The 20237-nt window shown below is 34.0% G+C and overlaps 1 protein-coding gene across 5 annotated transcripts in view; it reads right to left on the reverse strand.

The window, feature by feature from the left end:
• TMEM65 (transmembrane protein 65) overlaps positions 1-20237 on the reverse strand; it is a 49203-nt gene that overhangs the window by 7040 nt on the left and 21926 nt on the right. For 3 of the 5 annotated variants that reach the window (XM_070632039.1, XM_070632038.1, XM_070632035.1), the window contains 5 exons: positions 10650-10694; positions 7564-7631; positions 3336-3390; positions 2415-2457; positions 248-353 (listed from right to left, as the gene is read on the reverse strand). In XM_070632039.1, the coding sequence (XP_070488140.1) occupies positions 248-353; positions 2415-2457; positions 3336-3390; positions 7564-7631; positions 10650-10694 (317 nt within the window). Of the gene's footprint in view, positions 1-247; positions 354-2414; positions 2458-3335; positions 3391-7563; positions 7632-10649; positions 10695-12423; positions 12520-20237 lie in introns of all 5 variants that reach the window. The other 2 variants (XM_070632036.1, XM_070632037.1) reach the window with 1 other exon arrangement.

The raw sequence follows: 20237 nt of genomic DNA on the forward strand, positions 1-20237 counted from the left end.
CACATAACTAATACTCCTCAACATTAACTGAATCATATAAAGAATTTTTAAAAAATCAAGTACACCTACAAAAAATAAAGAGTCAATAAAATTTACTGTTCTTCTGAAAACTCCCAGGGTTTGAACAATTTTTGTTAAAAATGCCACTCTAATCAATTTTAGTCTCAAATTGCTCAGGGGACTGAAATATACAGCATCTTGTTCTGGCTTCCCAAATCCAACGTCATAAACCCTATAGGGTACTTACCAAATGTGTACTAAGACGTGTCTGCCACATGTCAACTTGTTTGGGTGTGAGATCAGGAATTGACAGGCCTAACCTGGAAGCCAAAGCTTCAACGTAGCCTGCAAGTCTTTAAAAATACAAGAGGACAGAATATAAGTTTTTAAAGAGAGACACAAATGTCCTCAGATAATAAAACTAATTACTACAAAGAGAAACCTGTAATTGGCACTCTAGAAATGGTGTAAACATTTTTTACAGCTTTTGTTTTTTGTGTATAAATATATTCAGTTTAAAAATATTTTCATATTAATATACGTAATACATAGGTAAATTAATTGACTTAGAGCAATTATTCTCTACCATTACTTTAAAAAGACCAATTCAAGTTAATGTAAAAATTTTTTACAGCAATTACAATTAATGCACTTATTCCAAATTCAAAGCAAGCACTTTAACATATGGTATAAATTAATAACTGTCATCAGAAAGCAAAAATTTCCAAAATGTATCAGATTTACACACAAACGAAAACAGCCCAGAATTTTTAGGGCAATCTCAAATATTTATCAATTCTAAATTGCCATCATTTACCAGATACAATCTTACTTTATGAACAGTAAGAAAGAAAATTGCCAATTAAACTGTGCCTATAATCAATTATATGATGGATCCCAAAGTCAGATATGTTAAGTTCTAAAAAAAACTGTGGATCTGAGAATCGATAAAACGTAGTATTTGTTTATTTAACATTTTTTTAAAAGGCAGAGGAGAAACAGTTCTTAAATATAAAGATTCAACAAAATCTTTATCTCTAATTAAAAATAATTGTTTTATGATGTGATCTGAAACTAAATGACCTTAAAATCTCTTAGATCATTTGTTTCTATTAAATACAGTAGCTATAATATTATCATTATTAACCTCAATATTGGAAACTGGGAAATGGAAATGTTTAAGAGGCAATATCATCACAGATTTACGCCAGGAATTCCAGGAATATAAAATTTCTGTCTTGGCCCAGAAGCAAAGAAACTTTGTTTTTAACAGCAGGTTTGGGCCCAAACTCCAGTGCAGAAATCTAGTACACAGGGTTAGATCACTTAGAAAGCTGCCTTTGCCTAGATTATAGGGCTAAGTCGACTTCTATTAGACCCAAATCCAAATCTCAAAACTCACCACTCTAATGAACCAAGGAAGGAAGAAGCACAACCAAAGACTGAGCAAGAGAGAGCATGTTTATCACAATAATTAATGCCAATTTAGTCTAATTTATACTTCCAGGCTTCCCCCAGCTCAGCAAGCAGCCCAGGCCATCTGCCGCTTGGAAGAGAGAGTGTAAAAACAGACAGAAAGAAAGACGGCCTTTTCTAAGTAGACATTCCCGGTTTATTTCATCATTCCTGCCACAAGGGATACAAAGAGCAAAAACCAGCCAAACCTGTGTATGCTTTGGCCTTTATTCCCTTTGAAAATTCCTCTCTCCAGAAAACATGCCCAGTCAGTATGCTCACATTTGAGCCATCTCTCTTATATTTGGGCTTAGTGGGAGGAGGTGGGGTGGAATAATGATAGGGGTTCTTACTTTTAATCCTGTCTCACACTTAGAAATGACTATAAAATACATATAAATACTTCAGTAAATGAAAATTCAACTCTGCTTACAGTATAGTAGTTTTAGAAAAATTTTTTGCATTTATCAGAATTGCTTGAGAAGATTATTAAACACAAATGTCAGGGCCCTATCCCCAGAGACACTAATTCTTATGACTGGGGTGTGACCCAGGTTTCTACACCGTCTATAGCTGATGCACACCAAAGATTTAGAAATATTAAATTAAAAAATTTAGTTCTAAAACACATTTAAAAAAATGTCCCTGGGGCCAGCCCAGTGGCCGAGTGGTTAAGTTTGCACACTCCATGTCAGCAGCCCAGGGTTTCTCTGGTTTGGATCCTGGGCATGGACATGGCACCGCTCATCAGGCCATGCTGAGGTGGCGTCCCTCATAGCAGAACTAGAAGAACCTACAACTAGAATATACAATTACGTACTGGGGGCTTTGGAGAGAAGAAGAAGAAGAAAAATAAATGTTCCCTTTTTTTAATATACTTCTCAATTAAAGGAGAATGGAGAAGAGAAAGACAACAAATAAGTATACACATGCACAGATGAATAAATGAATGAACCTACCCAAGTCCAGCTAAATCTGACACAAGATTTCCCAAAGCAGCAGCTAAAAGAATGAAAAATGGACAAGTGAATTGTTACATGGAGTCAGAAAAATCATTATAATACATCACTATAAAATCAATAAAGCACTGGTCTGGAAGAGGTATCACATTTCTCAAATGACAACGACTATATCCAAAGTGACTCATTGGGTAGCTATGAATCTCAAGATTTCAAAATAGAACACAATGCTTCTGAGGGGAGAGCAGTCCACCTCCATCAGGCAGCAGATTTCTTCTGTTGTGGCAGCCAGTTTCCATTTTGGCTTCAATATTAAAACACCTGTACAATATTTTGTAGTTGTAACTTTCAGATAATATTTGTTCAAGGAAATCTGAATATTTCGAAGTTAAAGAATAAAGCCATATGTACAGCTCTGAAATTCAAGACAATCAAGGAGAAGAGACGTCTCTTTCATTAACTCATCTACTTCCTATGTTCTATACAATAAACATAACACAGAACCATTCCCAAATTTCACCGTCATGAAGAATAGAGTGGTTAACGGGGGAGAAAGAAGGAGATAGAACCAAACTAGATTTTCATTCTTGTATTGCCTTCCTTGATTTTTCTACCCAACTTGAAAATAAACAATGTAATAGAAGTAGAAAGGTTTTGAGGTAACAACGAATAAAGAGAGGAACTTTTTTTAAACATAATATAGTAGATTATTGTTACCATTAACTAACATAAAGCACCTAAAATTTCTCACCAAAAAAAGTGCTACATTCACAAGAATTAGAGGAAGAGGATTAAGGAGATAAACTAATAAAGATTTCAATGAGTAAACTCATTCAAATAAATTATCCTCTTCTAAACCTAACCTATTGAAATGTTTTATAAATATACAGACAATGGAATAACATTACTATTATTAAATACCTGCCATAGTTGAAATTCCCAAAATAATTCCAATAGACATTTCAATATGGGTTCCCTGAAAAATGATACAAAGAAATTAATCTTAAAAATTAAAGCTAAAGTGACTATAAAAGAAATGCAAAGCGTTAACAAAAACAAATAAAACAGTTAAACCAACATGTTCTTGGGGCAAAATTATATGCACAAAATATGCACATATGATGCAGTAATTCACTTAATTATTAAATATATGCATTCATGCAGAAATAGCATCAACATTTTATTCACTAAAATTAGGCTTTCATAAAAATAAAAAAACAGCAACACATATGGCAATACAATTCATCATTAAGAACCTAGAATTTATATTTTCCTACCACAGGGAAAACAGGTTTTAAAGCTCATCGAACACAAAGACAACTAACTCATCTAAATTTTAAATTCTCAATGACATGTCTATATGATTGTTATTTACTCTATAACAGGTTAAAAAGACACACTAAACCAGTTTCTAGGAACCTCAAGAGACAGAGACTTCAAAAATTATCCCTCTATCACTTAGTTCTTTAACTGTTAATTAGTGAGGCTCTATGATTCATTGATTAGCAACAATAGCATTTAATACAATAGAGCTACAGCAAAAATGAGGCTCCATTATATTTCCACTGAATTTACTTATTGACAGAGTTTAAGACTGTACATCTATCGCATTCTTCTGAAGAAAAGAGGGGCTCGTATTTTTACATCTACTTTAAAGAGAAGGAACTGAAGTGAAGAAGACTAAACTGTTCTAATGGGTTATTAGATAGAATAAAGAAGAAATCCTAGGATCTTTTGTGCTAATTAAGTTCTAATCCTTGGGCAATGCTGCTGTAAGTGGACTTAATTTTCAAAAACACTTTTGAACACTGATGCTTGAAAATTTCTAAAAAAATTTTTAAATCTCAATGATATTTGTGGAGAAAAAAAAAAAAGAATGCCCTATCTGATATGTAGAAATATTGCCTTCCTCAATTATTTACGAAATTAAAGAGAAGCTGAGTTAAGTATTCTTCAATTTTCTTTCCTCTAGGCGTTTTGTTTCCACCCCCTTAAAATACAATTCTTATAGAGTATGGACCAAACAGACTGATGTACAAGTCTCCTAGGCACTCAAAATTACTTGTAAAGAATTACCCAAAGACATAGATTTCTGAAGAAGAAAATAATAAGCCCAAAGAATGAAGATGTGTATCTTTATACATGAAGGCCAAAAAAAAAAGAACTGGAGCATTGATATAGAAGGGAAGCACCTGACAACTACAGTGTATAAAAAATAAATACAGCATCTTTAATAGCAATGAATCATTAGGAACGACCCACGAAGAACCTGCGTGCAATACATGTATTTAAAAACTATTTAAGTGCTTAATCATTTGGCTGAATTTAAGAAGCCTGAAGGTCCTTCTAATAGCATGAAAAACCTCATATAAAGTGAGGGTTGATGTGAAGGCAATGGGTTATCCACGCCTTTACTTTTCCCATAGTTATACCAAATCTCGTGTTAACAGGTGAAGTAGAAATTATAAATAAATCTAATACTAGTCATCTTAAAAGTTACACCTGGTTCATCACCTTAATACAATTAATCTACTCTAGAATTCTAATAAATTCTATCCTAATTAAACTGTAAGAAAAACAACTTTTAAAAACCACTAAAATATAAGTCATGAAATGCAATCCCGACAATATAAAAATATAATAAAAAACTACGAAACCAAATGCTTAGTATCAAAAGCAGCCAACAACAAAGGTCAAATCTATTATAAGAAGTTATATAGGAATTTGTTTTTGTGACAGTAACTAGGGTGGCAGCTGTGAGAGTAACAGGAAAAAGGAAAACACATTGATGCCTGTGGCATGATAGAAAAGACTCAAGTAACTTGAAACAGTGACGGCTGTCCCACAACGTTAGGAGGCAATCAATCCGTGTTTAAAAAAATAGAAAGGTGAAAAACATTCTTAAGATAATAATGATCATTGATTTCCCTTTCCATGGATTCCATAGTTATACTATTTATGTATTTTAGTCTCAGCAGTCTATTACAAAGCCTCTTTGGAAAATTTCCCTGTCCCTGAATTAGTCTGCAATTATCACAGGATAATATTTTTCCCACACCTATTACTCAATCAGGTATTAAAGCCAGTAGTTTAAACATTTATTTGAGTATTATATAAATAAAAAACTAGTGATAAGTCCCTGAAACTGGATTTCAATGTAAACAAGAAAAACAAACACTACTAAATTGGAGTCAAGCATCTCCAGCCTGGAAAAATAGTCCACTCTCAGTGATACCAGCAATGAGACACAGGCCTGAATAACACAAAACAGTAAACAACATTACAGTAATTTGACTCCAGAATGTGGGTGTTTTGTTTTGTTGGTAGCTGTATTTAAACACAGATATCTCTTACTTAGATATTTATCTCAAAGAAATGATAAGACCACACTGGGAAGGTCTTATTCAGTATCTAAGAAGCTACCTCATTTCTCTATTCTGATCTCTCTTCAAAATCTTTCTGTACCCCTTTTTACGCAAAATACATCATCTCAACACTTCCCTGAAGCAAGGATAGTCTTTCAGCATTTGAATATCTAAGGTCTTCCCTATAGAGGTGATAAAAACAAATGATCATTAAGACGGTAGTATTGGGGGGTACTAGCTGTCAATAAAGAGAATCTAAAATATTGAGTGTGTCATGTAAACTGAAAGAAATATTTGCCCCAGAGAAGCTGTAATTCAGACAATCTATTCAAGAACACATTAAGTCTTAAATACAGCTTATAAATTCATCATAATTGCATTTTCTTACAATTAGATTTGATTTACATTAACTCTTTAAATAATCCAACTAACTCAGATTTTAGTAATTTCAAAAATAGCAGTATGGCTCTAAATGGTTGAATAAGTTTCTCACATTCACAGATATATAAATTGGCCAATTTGATTCTTCTATACCTATTAGGAAAATGTCATAATCAGTCAAAAAACTAGCACTTTGAAACTATATTTTAGAGGCTCATGCCAGACTCTGCGAAAGAATCATCCAATGGGTGCTTATCATCCTCAAGTTGTGTGCCTGCTAGCTCATGTTCTGTGACTGTTTATGAAGTAGTATATCTTCTGGCTATGTGAACCCTGTAAGTTTCCTCAACCAAGTGAATGGCTAGACTTTCTGGATATCTGATCCCCATCAATCTGGACATAAGGTGTGACTAGACAGCGAAGAAAACCATTCTTGAATGAACCAACTTTAGATATTCTTTAAGCAAATTTTATAATCTATACAATGTAACTTACACTTTTATCCCTATTTTGAAAACAAACATTCTCTTTATGTCCAACTGTAGTACACAAAACCTCCAAAACACCAAAAAAAAACCACCCTTGCATCTCTCCTATGTATTTTCCTTACACTCAATAATCCTAAAATTATTCCCATTTTTTTGAGCAGTCTCCTACACAATAGTTAGAATTTATAGACTTTTTTAAAGTTAGAGTCCGTGAAGAGAAGTAGTTAGAGCACTGAGCAGTGTCAGAAGACTTCCATTTTAATCATGGACTTATTTCTGACTTTAGGACCTGGACCCAATATTGATATCCATTAACAAAGGATGTCATGTAACAGTAAGAAAGGTAAAGCAGCATCCCCGAGACTAAAGCAACACTTCTACAGAACACCCTTAGGTTAAAATGAGCGCAGCAGAGAACTTTCTTTTAACATTACACTGGAACAAAGACAGAAGAGGGATATATTCACAGTGTTATGAATTGAAACAGAATATCTTTGGATTAAATGGAAAGACTGTATATCAAAACGCCCTTTAAAATATTTTTGCATGGAAAAACTGAACAAGGAACCAATCAACATAGATATATGTGATGAGAATTGCTGATACAATTAAAGAATATCAGAAAATTTTACATACTTTTTTCCTTTAATAAGAATGTTGAAACTAGAACAGGATAATATAGACTTAATAAATATGTTTACTATTGCCAATGCTTTACCAAAAGTCTTAATGATTAATATATATGACGCCTTAAAATTGAGCTACAGTCTAATTAACATGAAGTACAATAAAAACTAGCCTTGTTCATTGTGATGTTAATTTAAACTTTATAGCTACAATATGCAAATGATTAGGAAAATTTAGACCACATTAATTTATTAACTCAAAATAGAAGGGGTGAGAGAAGGAACTTACTGCAACAATCATAATTGCATTATCCAAAAAGCCAAACCCTATGAAAGGTATCGCATTGTGGATGAATACTGAAAAACATCAAAAACAGAAAAATATACTTTAAGGTTTCTATAATTATAAAATGACAAAAACAGACCGTATGATTAAAGTCTCCTAAATAGACTTGATAAGCTTTGGAATTTGCTTTCTATTCCCCATAGCAAAAAGATTCTGCTCCTGCTATAAGTTTAGCGACTAGTAGAAGCTACATTGGGGAAAAAACAAAATAAAAAACACAGAACATGTAAAAATAATTGTTAGATTTTTGTGTTTTCTTACTGGTAACACACACATACATACAAATTATATACAGTTAACGGTAGAACAAATAAGCACATACATAGAGTATGAATACCATGTTTTACCTGTTTAATGCTATTGACATCAATTTGCTTCTCTCTTAAACCTAAAGACTGATATCATAAAATTGATCTCCATATTAAAAATAATAAACTCCCTGAATCACATTTCAGGGAAGCTATTTGGTTACTTTTAACTCACTAAACAATTTTTTAAACAAAAATGTGATTTTTTTTTCCTAAAGAAAAATGTGATTATCTCAATTATACTAGACATCTGTGTACAAAGTCTTTTTTCCCCTCTCACAACATATTGGTACCCTGAACGCTTTCACAAACTATACACAAAAAATACTTGATTTAAATAAAAATATAACGTGGACTCTTCCTACCAGAGGTGCATCTTACTTCATCTATCTAATACATAATCTGAATGGCTGGAGATAACAGAAGTGTAAGTAGGAAGAACTAATATCTATTTATTTTTTATACACTTAGGCTCATCTTTTTTCATATTTGCATCTTCAGCACATTGCAGAATGCCTAGTGCATAGTAGATGCTCAGTAAACATTTGTTAATTAAGTCGAGTACCACTAACCTGGAAAGGAAGAGAATTCCAGATTGAGAGAATTGAAGGCAGACTGCGAAACAGATTAAAAACTGGGGATAGTTAAAAACCTTTATTCTAATGAACCTATAAAATTGCCAAGGTATAGTCAACATCAGTTCAACTGAGGATTTTTTTTTAGGTAAACATCTGAGTTTTATACTACATCCAAAAAACAGTCCCTTAAACCTATTGGTTATATGTGTTCAGTGACTTTAGAGTCTTTTTTCTTTTAATGCAGTTAAATCTACAGAAAGTATAACCAAAATATAATCCAGTAGTTACGAAAGTTTAATATTACTATAGTGAGTTCTATACCAATCAGGGGAAGCTAACAAGCAATTTAAAAAAAAACCACAAAAAACAACCACCACTTCTACCTATAACCACTATCAAAGGCTAAGATCAAGGGAAAATAGTATATATCCTAGGTCATTTCAGATTTCTTCTTGTTATCAAGTAAGAGTGAGATAAAAAGCAGCATCTTTTTAATTATAAAGACTATTATTTTAAAAGCTATTAAAAATGATAAAAGTCAAATAGGACATTAATGAAATGGGATTTTTCAATTAAAGAGTCTAGTCTTAGTTCCTTGACTTTTTGTCTAAGTCCAGTTGCTACTGACATTCAACATTTTATAATAAGCAGTTTCCAAAACATACACACAATCCTAGTTTCCAAAAAACATAATACAAATTTGATAGGTCAAAAGAGTATAATGATACTTTAAAAATTCACAAATGAAACACTGACAGTGAAGAGAGAGCGGTTTAGATACATCTCTGAGAGAAGTCTCCCAATTCACCTCAATCGTCTTTGAAATGTAAACACGGCAAAGTAACTATCCTTTGGGAGTACTTCACATTTTGGAGTTGATTTGATGGCATCTCTAAAACTAGCCAGTTACAAATACCTTAAAATTAGGTGCTAAGGCTATTAAACTAAGATTAGACTAATTGCTATCCTAGTAAAAAACTTGGTCGGTGAAACCAAGGCACGTTGCTATAATGACTTTGAACTATAAATACATCATGTTTTTATGTTTAGACCTAAATAAATGTGTCCTATAAATAAAAATTTATTTTCAACCCAAAGGAAAAACTATAATTTTCAAAAAGTTAAAATAAACGTGTACTGGACACTCCACTGGGCATGTGAGATACAAAGATAAATAAGATGTGGTTACCAGCCTCAAGAAGTTTGAGTATGATAAAAAGCCATATAAATATTTAATTTTAATATGACCAAAAAAATGATAATAGTATTACACAGTGCTATAGATATAGAGTGTATAAATCTAGGCTAGGAGAATCAGAAAAGATTACCTGAGGAAGAAAAGTCTTAAAGACTTCTTAAATTGTTTCGATAATTGAGACAAGTTACTTACTTCTGATATAGCTACCTCTGCGAGAAAAAAGAACTGGCTATTAAATAGGGTTTTTAAAAATCATATAAGTTTGCTCTCCAGTATGTAATGGTCTCCCACTATTCTATAACTCAGCAGCTGTTAGCAAATCACATCTAATATTTAGCTTTAACTTACAACCTACTCACATTCACTGCACTGTTAAATAATTCTCTTGTTCCATTGTCTTTATAATAAGATCCCAAACTGTCTTCTATTACTTCAATGCTAGCCCTTGTATATTTATTCCCATGATAATGGAGTAAAGAATGAACACCAGCAGCATTGCAAGGTTCTTCTTCCTAGTGGTTTTAAATGAACTTTACTTTCTTCATTATTACAAACAGCAAACCAGAAGTATCTCCTCCACCAGAGAACACTTCTACCTAACCTTGAGCCTAGAAATTCTAATTCTGCAATTACCCAACTTAAATCCAAACTAAACATATCCTTTTTCCTGGGAATTAAGAAAACCTCTACCTTAGTATATCTCTATTTGTAGATGGTAATAATATTTAAACAATAGTAGATATAGTTAACAATATTAGAAATTCCATAATATTGTGATACTTCTTAAGCCAAGTTTACAAAATTTTGCTTCATTACAATAAATAGGATAATCCACTCTATCTGGAAAGATTTAATTTACTGACACCTGTACTATCAATGAATGATACACTTATTTCAAATCCAAAAGATAGATGCACAAATATTTAACAATTATAGAACCATTACCATATCTCAGCTGTCCTGGGGTGGGTGGTGGAGCTTCCAATTTTTCTAAAGGGGAAAAAAAGGGTGCGGGGCAAGAATTAGTTACTATAGCATAATTTCTTCATTATTACATTGAAGAAAATACCAGCAGATTTACAAAGTGGGAGAATATCAGAGTTTATTCATGAATTATCTTTAGGTTAATGGACCAAAGTTTCCATACAGAAAATATTACTTGGTATGGATTAAATTACAAAGCTAGAAAACAAAACTGAGCTTTAGTTACAAGCCTGCCATGGACTCTATAGCCCTGGGTAAATCATTTCCTTTTTGTTTTTTAAGTCCTTGCATTTATATAATGAGCCCGTTTACATTAATTACAAGTAAAAAAGAAAAAAAAAACTTCAGAACTATAGCTATCCTTCTTTAAGATGGCAACCCTAGATGACTTAAGAAATATTACACAAACGTTGATAACAGGAAAAAAAGAATATTCAAATAGATGTAGATGTCCTTTAAAAATACGAAAATAACATTTTTAAAGCAATGTATTACAACAATGAATTCACCGGATTGTGTTCTGTTCCTTAATCAATCTCCCTTGGTAATATATTGAATATTTTGAGTTTTGAAGCCTATACTACTGGATAATAAAGAATATTCTACACAATAAAATGACCCAAAAATAATAGGGTGTTTTTCAACAAGTAACAATATACTATTCATAATATATGCCATAATAAACACACAAAATTTTCCCAAGTATACATCAAAGTAAGTTTCTTCAAGTGCTGTTATTAAATCTAAAAGTTAAAAATTATTACAAAGAAGCAACCTACCTAATCTCATAACAATAAGTACCTCACCATTTGTATAAGTACAAGAATAAGCTATGGTAAAATGGCAGAGAATTCTACCTTCTTTATCCTCAACCAATCCAAAAGAATTAGTTAATAATCTGTAGAGAAGAACCCACACCATGGATCACTCTGCTGTAAGCATTTCATACAACCAGACTGTCCAAGGAAACACATTACAAAGTGGATATACATTTTCTACAATATTTACTTATAATCTAGAAAACATAAGAACTAAAGAATTTAGTTTAAAAGACGTAAAAAGCAAATAAATCTCCATTGACAAGCTATATAAAAAAAGGAGTATGGTTTATATTTGTGAATGCTGCTTTACTAAAAAAGCATATAGTACCATAATGCCTTTAAGATAAGAAATAGGGCCGGCCTGGTGGCACAGCGGTTAAGTTCACACATTCCGCTTCTTGGCAGCCCGGGGTTCGCCAGTTTGGGTCCTGGGTGCGGACACAGCACCGCTTGGCATGCCATGCTGTGATAGGCGTCCCACATATAAAGTAGAGGAAGATGGGCACAGATGCTAGCTCAGGGCCCAGGCTTCCTCAGCAAAAAAAAAAAAAGAGGAGGACTGGCAGTAATTAGCTCAGGGCTAATCTTCCTCAAAAAATAAAATAAGATAAGATAAGAAATACACTAAAATCTAGAGTTTAATCAATTAGCACATTATTCATAAAGTTCTAAGAATGCAAGTTTAAGTTTTGTTTTTCCTTGCTTAGAAGAGCTAAGATATGAAGATACACTAATCTTTACAAAATTTTACATCTGATTAAAATATATTCTCCATTCTTTGACTAGCACTATTACCTCAAAATCTACTTGGAAAGCATGCAAATGGTTTTCTAAATTTTTAACAAGGAATATAGGATACCGCTGTACTCCACAGAGTTTTCTGGTGAAGTAAACATGCAAAAGTGGTTACATACCAGAACTATTTGCTAGTTGCATTACTCTCATCATCACTACAGTTCTCACACTGTGAGGAGAAGTCCTTGTCAGTTGACTGGAACATCTTGAAATACCTAAAAATTCAACAAGCAGGACCTTCCCAATAGAATGAGAGTATACAGAGCCCTTGCTTTTACTTCAAATTCCCTACATATTGAGCAAAACATTTAAAATATTTTACAACTCCTAAGAAGCAAGGATAAGGACTATGCAAATGGATAATGTGTAGCAGTAAAGAGAAAAAAAATCAAATAAGTAATCGACATTCCTAATCCTTCCTCCCAACTATACATAAGGATTAAAAAATAATTTTTTTAAAGAGATAGGAAGAGAAAGAAAGAGAAAGTAAAGGAGATAGACCAGGGAGGAAGACCACTGGCACGGAGATTAAAGTAAAATCAAAGCACAGATTTTGTCTCCTGCTTCACAAAGAACTAAACACTAACAAGAGGAAACACGAAGGGAACATTTCCTAGAAAGTGGAAATTTTATTGGAAAGTATCCATCAAAAATTTTTTAAATCATAAATTGATTATTTTGAGGACTTTGACACTGTAAATTATCTTCTTTATATATTAACTGAATTAAAACAAAATATGTCTCAGAAGTAAAAAAACATTAGACATATAATACACGACAGAACTTGGTATTGGAAACAAGCCCAAGGTTTCAGCAACCTATATAAGTTCTAAAATGTAATGGCTGCTAATATAATCTCCCTGAAAATAGTCACAATAAACCCCAGAGGCTTTATCTCACTGCATATATATCTTAACCTTAAGGATTTTCTTCTGACATATGGTAAACTATCTGTGCTTACAATGGAAATGTATTCTAATCTAACGTTTTATTAAGCAGACTTTGGAGTTAGAAAAACCAGCTCTTTCAGTGACTATATTTGTGTGTGTGTGTGTGTGTGTATTATATACATCATAATTTCTCTCTTTTTCTGAATTTTTTTAAGTAATAAGATGACCATTAAGATTGTACTTCACCACACCATATTTTCCAAACATTTTTAGGTTGAAAAAATTCTGGTTCTACTTCCAATATTGGCTGAGTCACCTTCTATCAGACCAATCCTCTTGCACAGAACAACTATAAACTATAGACAAAAACATGATAAATACATAACCACTTGAAAGCACTGGAAAATGACCAAAAATAGGTTGATTCTGGAGAGGAGTCAAAACTTGGAAGAAGGAATGGAACTAAGCAAGTTACCTATTTGTTGCAGCCTTTGGCCTGAGGGCAGGCCTCAATCCATAACCTGCAGGGCAACTAAAACTCTAACAAAAAATCTTCAGTCTTTCTGGCCTGAAGACGCAGTAGAGGGAGTGCAAAGTAACGAAAGCCACTGGAGAGTGAGAGGGGAAGCTGGAAAGAATAGAGTCAGAACAGACAAGCCCTAAATTCTATATATACATTCAGTTCCAACATATGGCTGACCTGTGAACCATACATGTGTAGAGAAAACTCCCAGCTGAGGGTAAAATAACTGAAGATTTAAGCTGCAGCCCAAGAGTCTGCAGTTTGAGCCTAACTATTAATTACCTGCTAAAGCAAATAAATAGAAATAAATATTTTTCAGAAGAATAAAACAGAACCCAGAGTCTCTGCAACATACTAATCACAGCAATGACTAGGACACAATTCAAAAGTACTTCACAAACCAAGAAAACGTGACCCATTTTCAGGAGAAAAAACAAAGACGGTGACCAATTCTGAAGCAACTCAAATGTTAGAACCAGAAGACAAGGACTTTAAAGTAGCAATTAAAATTATATTAAAAGACATAAATGAAAATATGCTCAAATAGAAACTATAAAAAAGAACCAAACTGAAATTCTAGAACTGAAAAATTTATTGTCTGAAATTTAAAATTAACTGGATAGACTTAAAAGCAGAATGGTGCTTTCAAGCAGAGGTGAGAGAAGAGAGTCAGTGAACACGATGACAGATCAGTCAAAATTACTCAATCTGAGGAACAGAGAACAAAAGGATTGAAAAATAATGAACCAGTCTCAGGGATCTGTGGCTAAAGCAAAAGGTTAATATACGTATAACTGGAGTTCCAGAAGGCGAGGAGAAAGGGAAGGACCAAAAATATTTTAAATAAATAATGGTTAAAAATTTCCCAAATTTGGTGGAAGACAAAAATTTCAAAAGATTCAAGAAGTTCAGTAAATTCCTAGTTAGATGAAATCAATGATAAAGAAAAAAATCTTGAAAGCAGTCAGAAAAATATGACATTAAATAAAGAAAACAATAATTTGAATATACTGAGAGAGGAAAAAAAGCTGTAAGTGTTGCAGGAGATCATAGCAACATTCTTGCTAGGCTTTAAGCTTAGGAAAAATAAGCTACAAATGGGTGGCTGAGAAATATGCGATCTGCTGATTCTCATAAATTACTACACTAGATTGTTTGTGCTTTGGAATCAAAGGCCAGAAGGGAGTATCTTATCAAGCATGAAGGCAAGGGGCTTAGGAACGCCGTCTGCATAACTTGCTGATTGTTCCTAGGATACTCCCTAAGGGAATGGCCTTGGGTAGGGCCGGAGTACGTTGAAAGGAGGCAGACTAGAACTGCTGAGCTTTGACTTGCATATCCCTGTTAGCATGCATTCCTGCTATGCTTGTATTTCTTTGCCTGCAAATAAATACATGGCAATCAGAAGGACCTCACCTCAGTCCTTGAGGCTGATGGTCCCCGGTCCCACTGAATAATATAGATTGTGTTCTTTCTACTATATAGACTGTGTTCTATTAAGTCCGTCTGCCCCTTCAGCAGCTGGCTGCCTAGCTGGTCTCGGCAGCATGTAAGTCCAGTATTCTATATCCAGAAAAATTATTCTTCAAGAATGAAGGCAAACTGTATCAGATAAACTAAAACTATGAGAATGTTTTGCCAGCCAACCAGCAAAACAGGAAATGCAAAAGGAAGTTCTTCAGACTGAAGGGAAATACCAGGTGGAAAGCAGGATCTTCAGGAAAGAATGAAGAGCATCAGAAATGGTAAATATTGCGTAAATACAAGAGACTGCTTCTTTCCCAGTAATTTAAGTAAACCTGACTGTCTAAAGCAGAAATTATACCACCACCTTGTGGAGTTTATAACATACGTAGGTGTCATACACGTGATGTTGGAGCACAAAGGATGAAAGGGGTTATAAATTGACCAATTTGGTGATTTGGTTACAATACCTCTTTAATGTATATGAAGTGGTATAATATTAGCTCTAAGTAATCTGCAAAGTGTTAAGAAAGCAAATTTGTAGAGCAACCACGTATACAGACAAAATGCAATGAAGACATATTTAAAAAGCTAAAAAATAACTGGAAGGTATTCTAAAAAATAGTAAATTAAGTCAAAAGAATGCAGGAAATGAGAACAGAGGAACAAAAAATGGACAAACAGAAACCAAACAGTAAAATAGTAAACCTATACCCAACCATATCAATAATTACATTCAATGTTAATGGACAAAATACTCCAATTAAAAGGCAAAGATTGACAAAATGGATAAAAAAGCAAACTCAACTATATGATATCTGCAAGAACTACACTTTAATAGGTTGAAAGTAAATGGATGGTAAAAGATATACAAGGCCAGCCTTGTGGTCTAGTGGTTAAGATTTGACATTCTCCCCACTGTGACCCGGGTTCATTTCCCGGTCAGGGAACTACACCACCTGTCTGGCAGTTGTCATACCATAGTGGCTGCATGCTACTGTGATGCTGAAAGCTATGTCACTGGTATTTCAAATACCAGCTGTGTCACCCATGCTGGAGAGGTTTCAGTGGAGCTTCCAGACTAAGACAGACTAGGAAGAAGGACCTAGGCACCCACTTCTGAAAAAACTGGCCATGAAAACTCCATGAATAGTAGCACAGCACTGTCTGAAACAGAACTGGAAGATGAAAGGATGGCGTAAAAAGACCGGGCAGGGTTCTGCTCTGCTACACACAGAGTCACTAGAGTCAAAATCGACTCAACGGCACTAACAAAAACAAAAAAGATACATTATACAAACAGCAAGCTTACAAAGGCTGGAGTGACTATATTATTATCACATAAAGTAGACTTAAACACAAAGAGTATTACCAGAACCAAGGACATTTCAAAATGATAAAAGAGTCAATTCATCAAAAGGCATAAGAGCAATTTGTTTATGCCTAATAACAGAGCTTCAAAATGCATGATACAAAATCTGACAGAATTAAAAGGAAAACAAACACTTCCACAATCACACTTGGAGGTATAAAAGCCTCTCTCTCAGTAACTGACAGAACACTACACAAAAACATCAGTGAGACATAGATTATTTGAAAAATACTACCAACCACGTTGATTCAATTGATATTTAAACATCTACACCCAATAACTACAAAATACACAGCCTTTTCAAACACAGATGGTACACTGATCAAGACAGACCATATGCTGATCCACAAAACGTGTTAATGAATTTATGACTAAAATCATAAAGAATATGTTCTCTTACCAAAATGGAGTCCATAACAATAAGATAACTAGAAAAACAAATTTGGGAATTAAATAACATTTTCTAAATACATGGGCCAAAGAAGAAATCAAAAAGAAAATTAGAAGGGGCTGGCCAGGTGGCACAGCGGTTAAGTGCGCACGTTCCGCTTTGGCAGCCCGGAGTTTGCCGATTCACATCCTGGATGCGGACATGGCACTGCTTGGCAAGCCATGCTGTGGTAGGCATCCCACATAGAAAGTAGAGGAAGATGGGCACGGATGTTAGCTCAGGGCTAATCTTCATCAAAAAAAAAAAACAAAAAAGAAATAAAATTAGAAGATAGACTGAATAACAATGGAAGTATGACAAATCAAAATTTGTGGGACAGACCCTAAATGAATGCTTGGAAGGAAATTTATAGTTTGAAATACTTAAACTACAAAGAATAAAGGTCTAAAATAAATTACCTATATTTCTATCTTAAGAAGCTAGGGAAAAAATCTAGCAAAGCAAACCAAGAGTTAAGTAGAAGAAAGAAGGAAACAATAATGAAAAGAGTTGAAATCAATGAAATAGAAAACAATAAAGGAAATAGACAAAGCCAAAAGTTGGTTCTTGAAAAGATCAGCAAAATTAATAAACCCCCAGGGATACTGATCAAGAAACAGAGAGAACATAAATTACTAATATCAGGAATGAAAGATAAGACATCACTACAGATCCTACAGACATTAAAAAGAGATATTATGAATAAATTTATGCCAAGAAATTCAACAACTTAGATGAAATGGACAAATTCCTTGAAAAATACAACTTACCAAAACTGACATAAGAAGAAACAAAAAATCTGAAGGGCTCTATCTAGTTAACAAAATTGAATTTGTTACCAAACACCTTTCTATTACATACACACACAAAAATCCTCCAGGCCCAGATGATTTCAATGGTGAATTTTATCAAACAGTTAAAGAAGAACAAACACCAATCTTACACAAGCTCACAAGCTCTTTCAGAAAAATAGAAGATGAGGAAATACTTTCCAACTCATCTTACCAGGCCAGAATAATCCTAAATACAAAACCTAACCAAGAAATTACAAAAAAGAGAAAACTGTAGACCAATATCCCTCATGAACACAGACACAAAAATCCTTAACTGAATGATAACTGTTCTGTTTTCCTAAGTGTGTTTACTCATAACAGTGGCAAAAAATAACTAACATCCAGACTTCCCTACATTTTTCCTTTTCTTAGATATTTCTCCCTGTTTGAAGGAGAAGCTGCTCTTAATAGGGTCTCACGTTTAGAAATATATAAGTTAGGAAAAGTATCTGAAAGTGTCTATGAGATAATATTTATATACAGGATTGTTTTCCTTTTGATTTCACATTTAAAAGTCTTTGCTGGAGGTAGTGTAAATAAGACACGTTGCAAACTGCCAATTTATACTATAAAAAACAAATAATTATTTGAAATTGGACTATTTATTCTCCTAATCTGTCCTTGAAAATTTAAATATATTCAATTATTACAATGTAGAGACAAATCTTTTCCTAATACAAAAACACCCTAGATATTCATTACAAATTCTGAAAACATAAGAAAAACACTTTGCATGTTTAAATATAAGATTTTTCAACACTCTCAACGTTTGTTTTGTTTTGCTTCAGTAACTCAGGAAGATTAGAGAAAATTTAAAGCAATTCACTGTTTTTATTAAATGAAACTCTTAATTTTTTAGAATGTAGAAAGAATGAGATGTTTCAGCTCGTTTTGTTTTTTTTTTAAAGATTGGCACCTGCGCTAACAACTCTTGCCAATCTTCTTCTTTTTTTTTTAATTCTTCTCCCCAAAACCCCCTAGCACATAGTTGTATATTCTAGTTGTAGGTCCTTCTGCTTCTGCTATGTGGGATGCGCCTCAGCATGGCCTGATGAGCGGTGCCATGTCCACACCCAGGATTTGAACCAGCAAAACCCTGGGCCACTGAAGCAGAATGCGCGAACTTAAACACTTGGCCACAGGGCTGACCCCTCCAGCTAGTTTTCTAATTAACTAATGCAACCAGAAAACTGTTGTAGCTTGTAAAATACTGTTACTATTTAGGAAATAGAAGTTTTTTAAAAAAGGAATATTTCTTTGATAAATTTGAATATTACAGTGCATCAGAATCATCACTTTAATGCTCAATTATTATCTATTTAGGAAATATGAAACTGAGGTGCATCATCACACAAAAAAGAAATCAGAAGAAAACACAAATTAAGGCTTTTTTCCTCCTGTTTCAGGGATAAAAACTATTTAATGCAGCTGCTTTTTACATTCTGTTATATAAATATAAGTAAAAATATTTAAGTTTTATGCTGTATTCACTTAAAGAAAGGGGGAAGTCAGATAAGGAAGAGAAAGACAACGGGAGAAACGAGAAAGAGAACGCGGTAAGAAAAACAGATTAGGAACAAACGCAGGGACTTTTAAAGAAGAGAGAGAGAGAGATTTCTTTAAAGGGAGCCTCAGAGAAGGCCACACAAGAAAGAGACTGCCTGGATGTGGGCGCACGACTTGCTGGACGTGGGTTTTTCAGTCCCTCGGCTGTGTTTCTTTGTTCATTAGCCACCTAGTGGTCCAAACGTGGCACCTTTGGATTAGACTCCACTGTGCACACGGATACCTCCTAACACACAGCACAATGGTAAGCACTATAGGAAAACCAGATGAAGAGAAATCATCTCCAGCTGTGCCAGAGGTTCCCAGGTTTTGCTGTAGGACACAGGTCTAAACGTTTCTGTATCCCAGGCCATGTTCTCAAAGTTTATTTTAGGGGCCGGCTGGTGGCGCAGTTCCGCTTCGGCGGCCTGGGGTTTGCTGGTTCGGATCCCGGGTGCGGACATGGCACCGACTGGCAAAGCCATGCTGCGGCAGGCGTCCCACATAGAAAGTAGAGGAAGATGGGCACGGATGTTAGCTCAGGGCCAGTCTTCCTCAGAAAAAGAGGAGGATTGGCAGCAGTTAGCTCAGGGCTAAGCTTCCTCAAGAAGAAAAAAAGTTTATTTTAAAATGGCATCTGGTGAGAAAGGAAATTGGTTAACTGCAGGCTCTAATAAGCTGAATTCTGGTTAATCAAGTTTTTCTTTTTTCTTTTTCCTGTACTGGAAACAATAGTTTTTTGATTGGTAAGAATAAGGAGAAGCTTTACCACGGACATATATTTGGGACAGGAATCCTACAACCAAGTCTATACTACTGCAATGACCGTATGACCTCTAACCATAGAAGAACAAATATTACCATTTTAAGGCTCAC

The sequence above is a fragment of the Equus przewalskii genome, chromosome 8 (assembly GCF_037783145.1).
Source record: "Equus przewalskii isolate Varuska chromosome 8, EquPr2, whole genome shotgun sequence".
Classification (NCBI taxonomy): domain Eukaryota; kingdom Metazoa; phylum Chordata; class Mammalia; order Perissodactyla; family Equidae; genus Equus; species Equus przewalskii.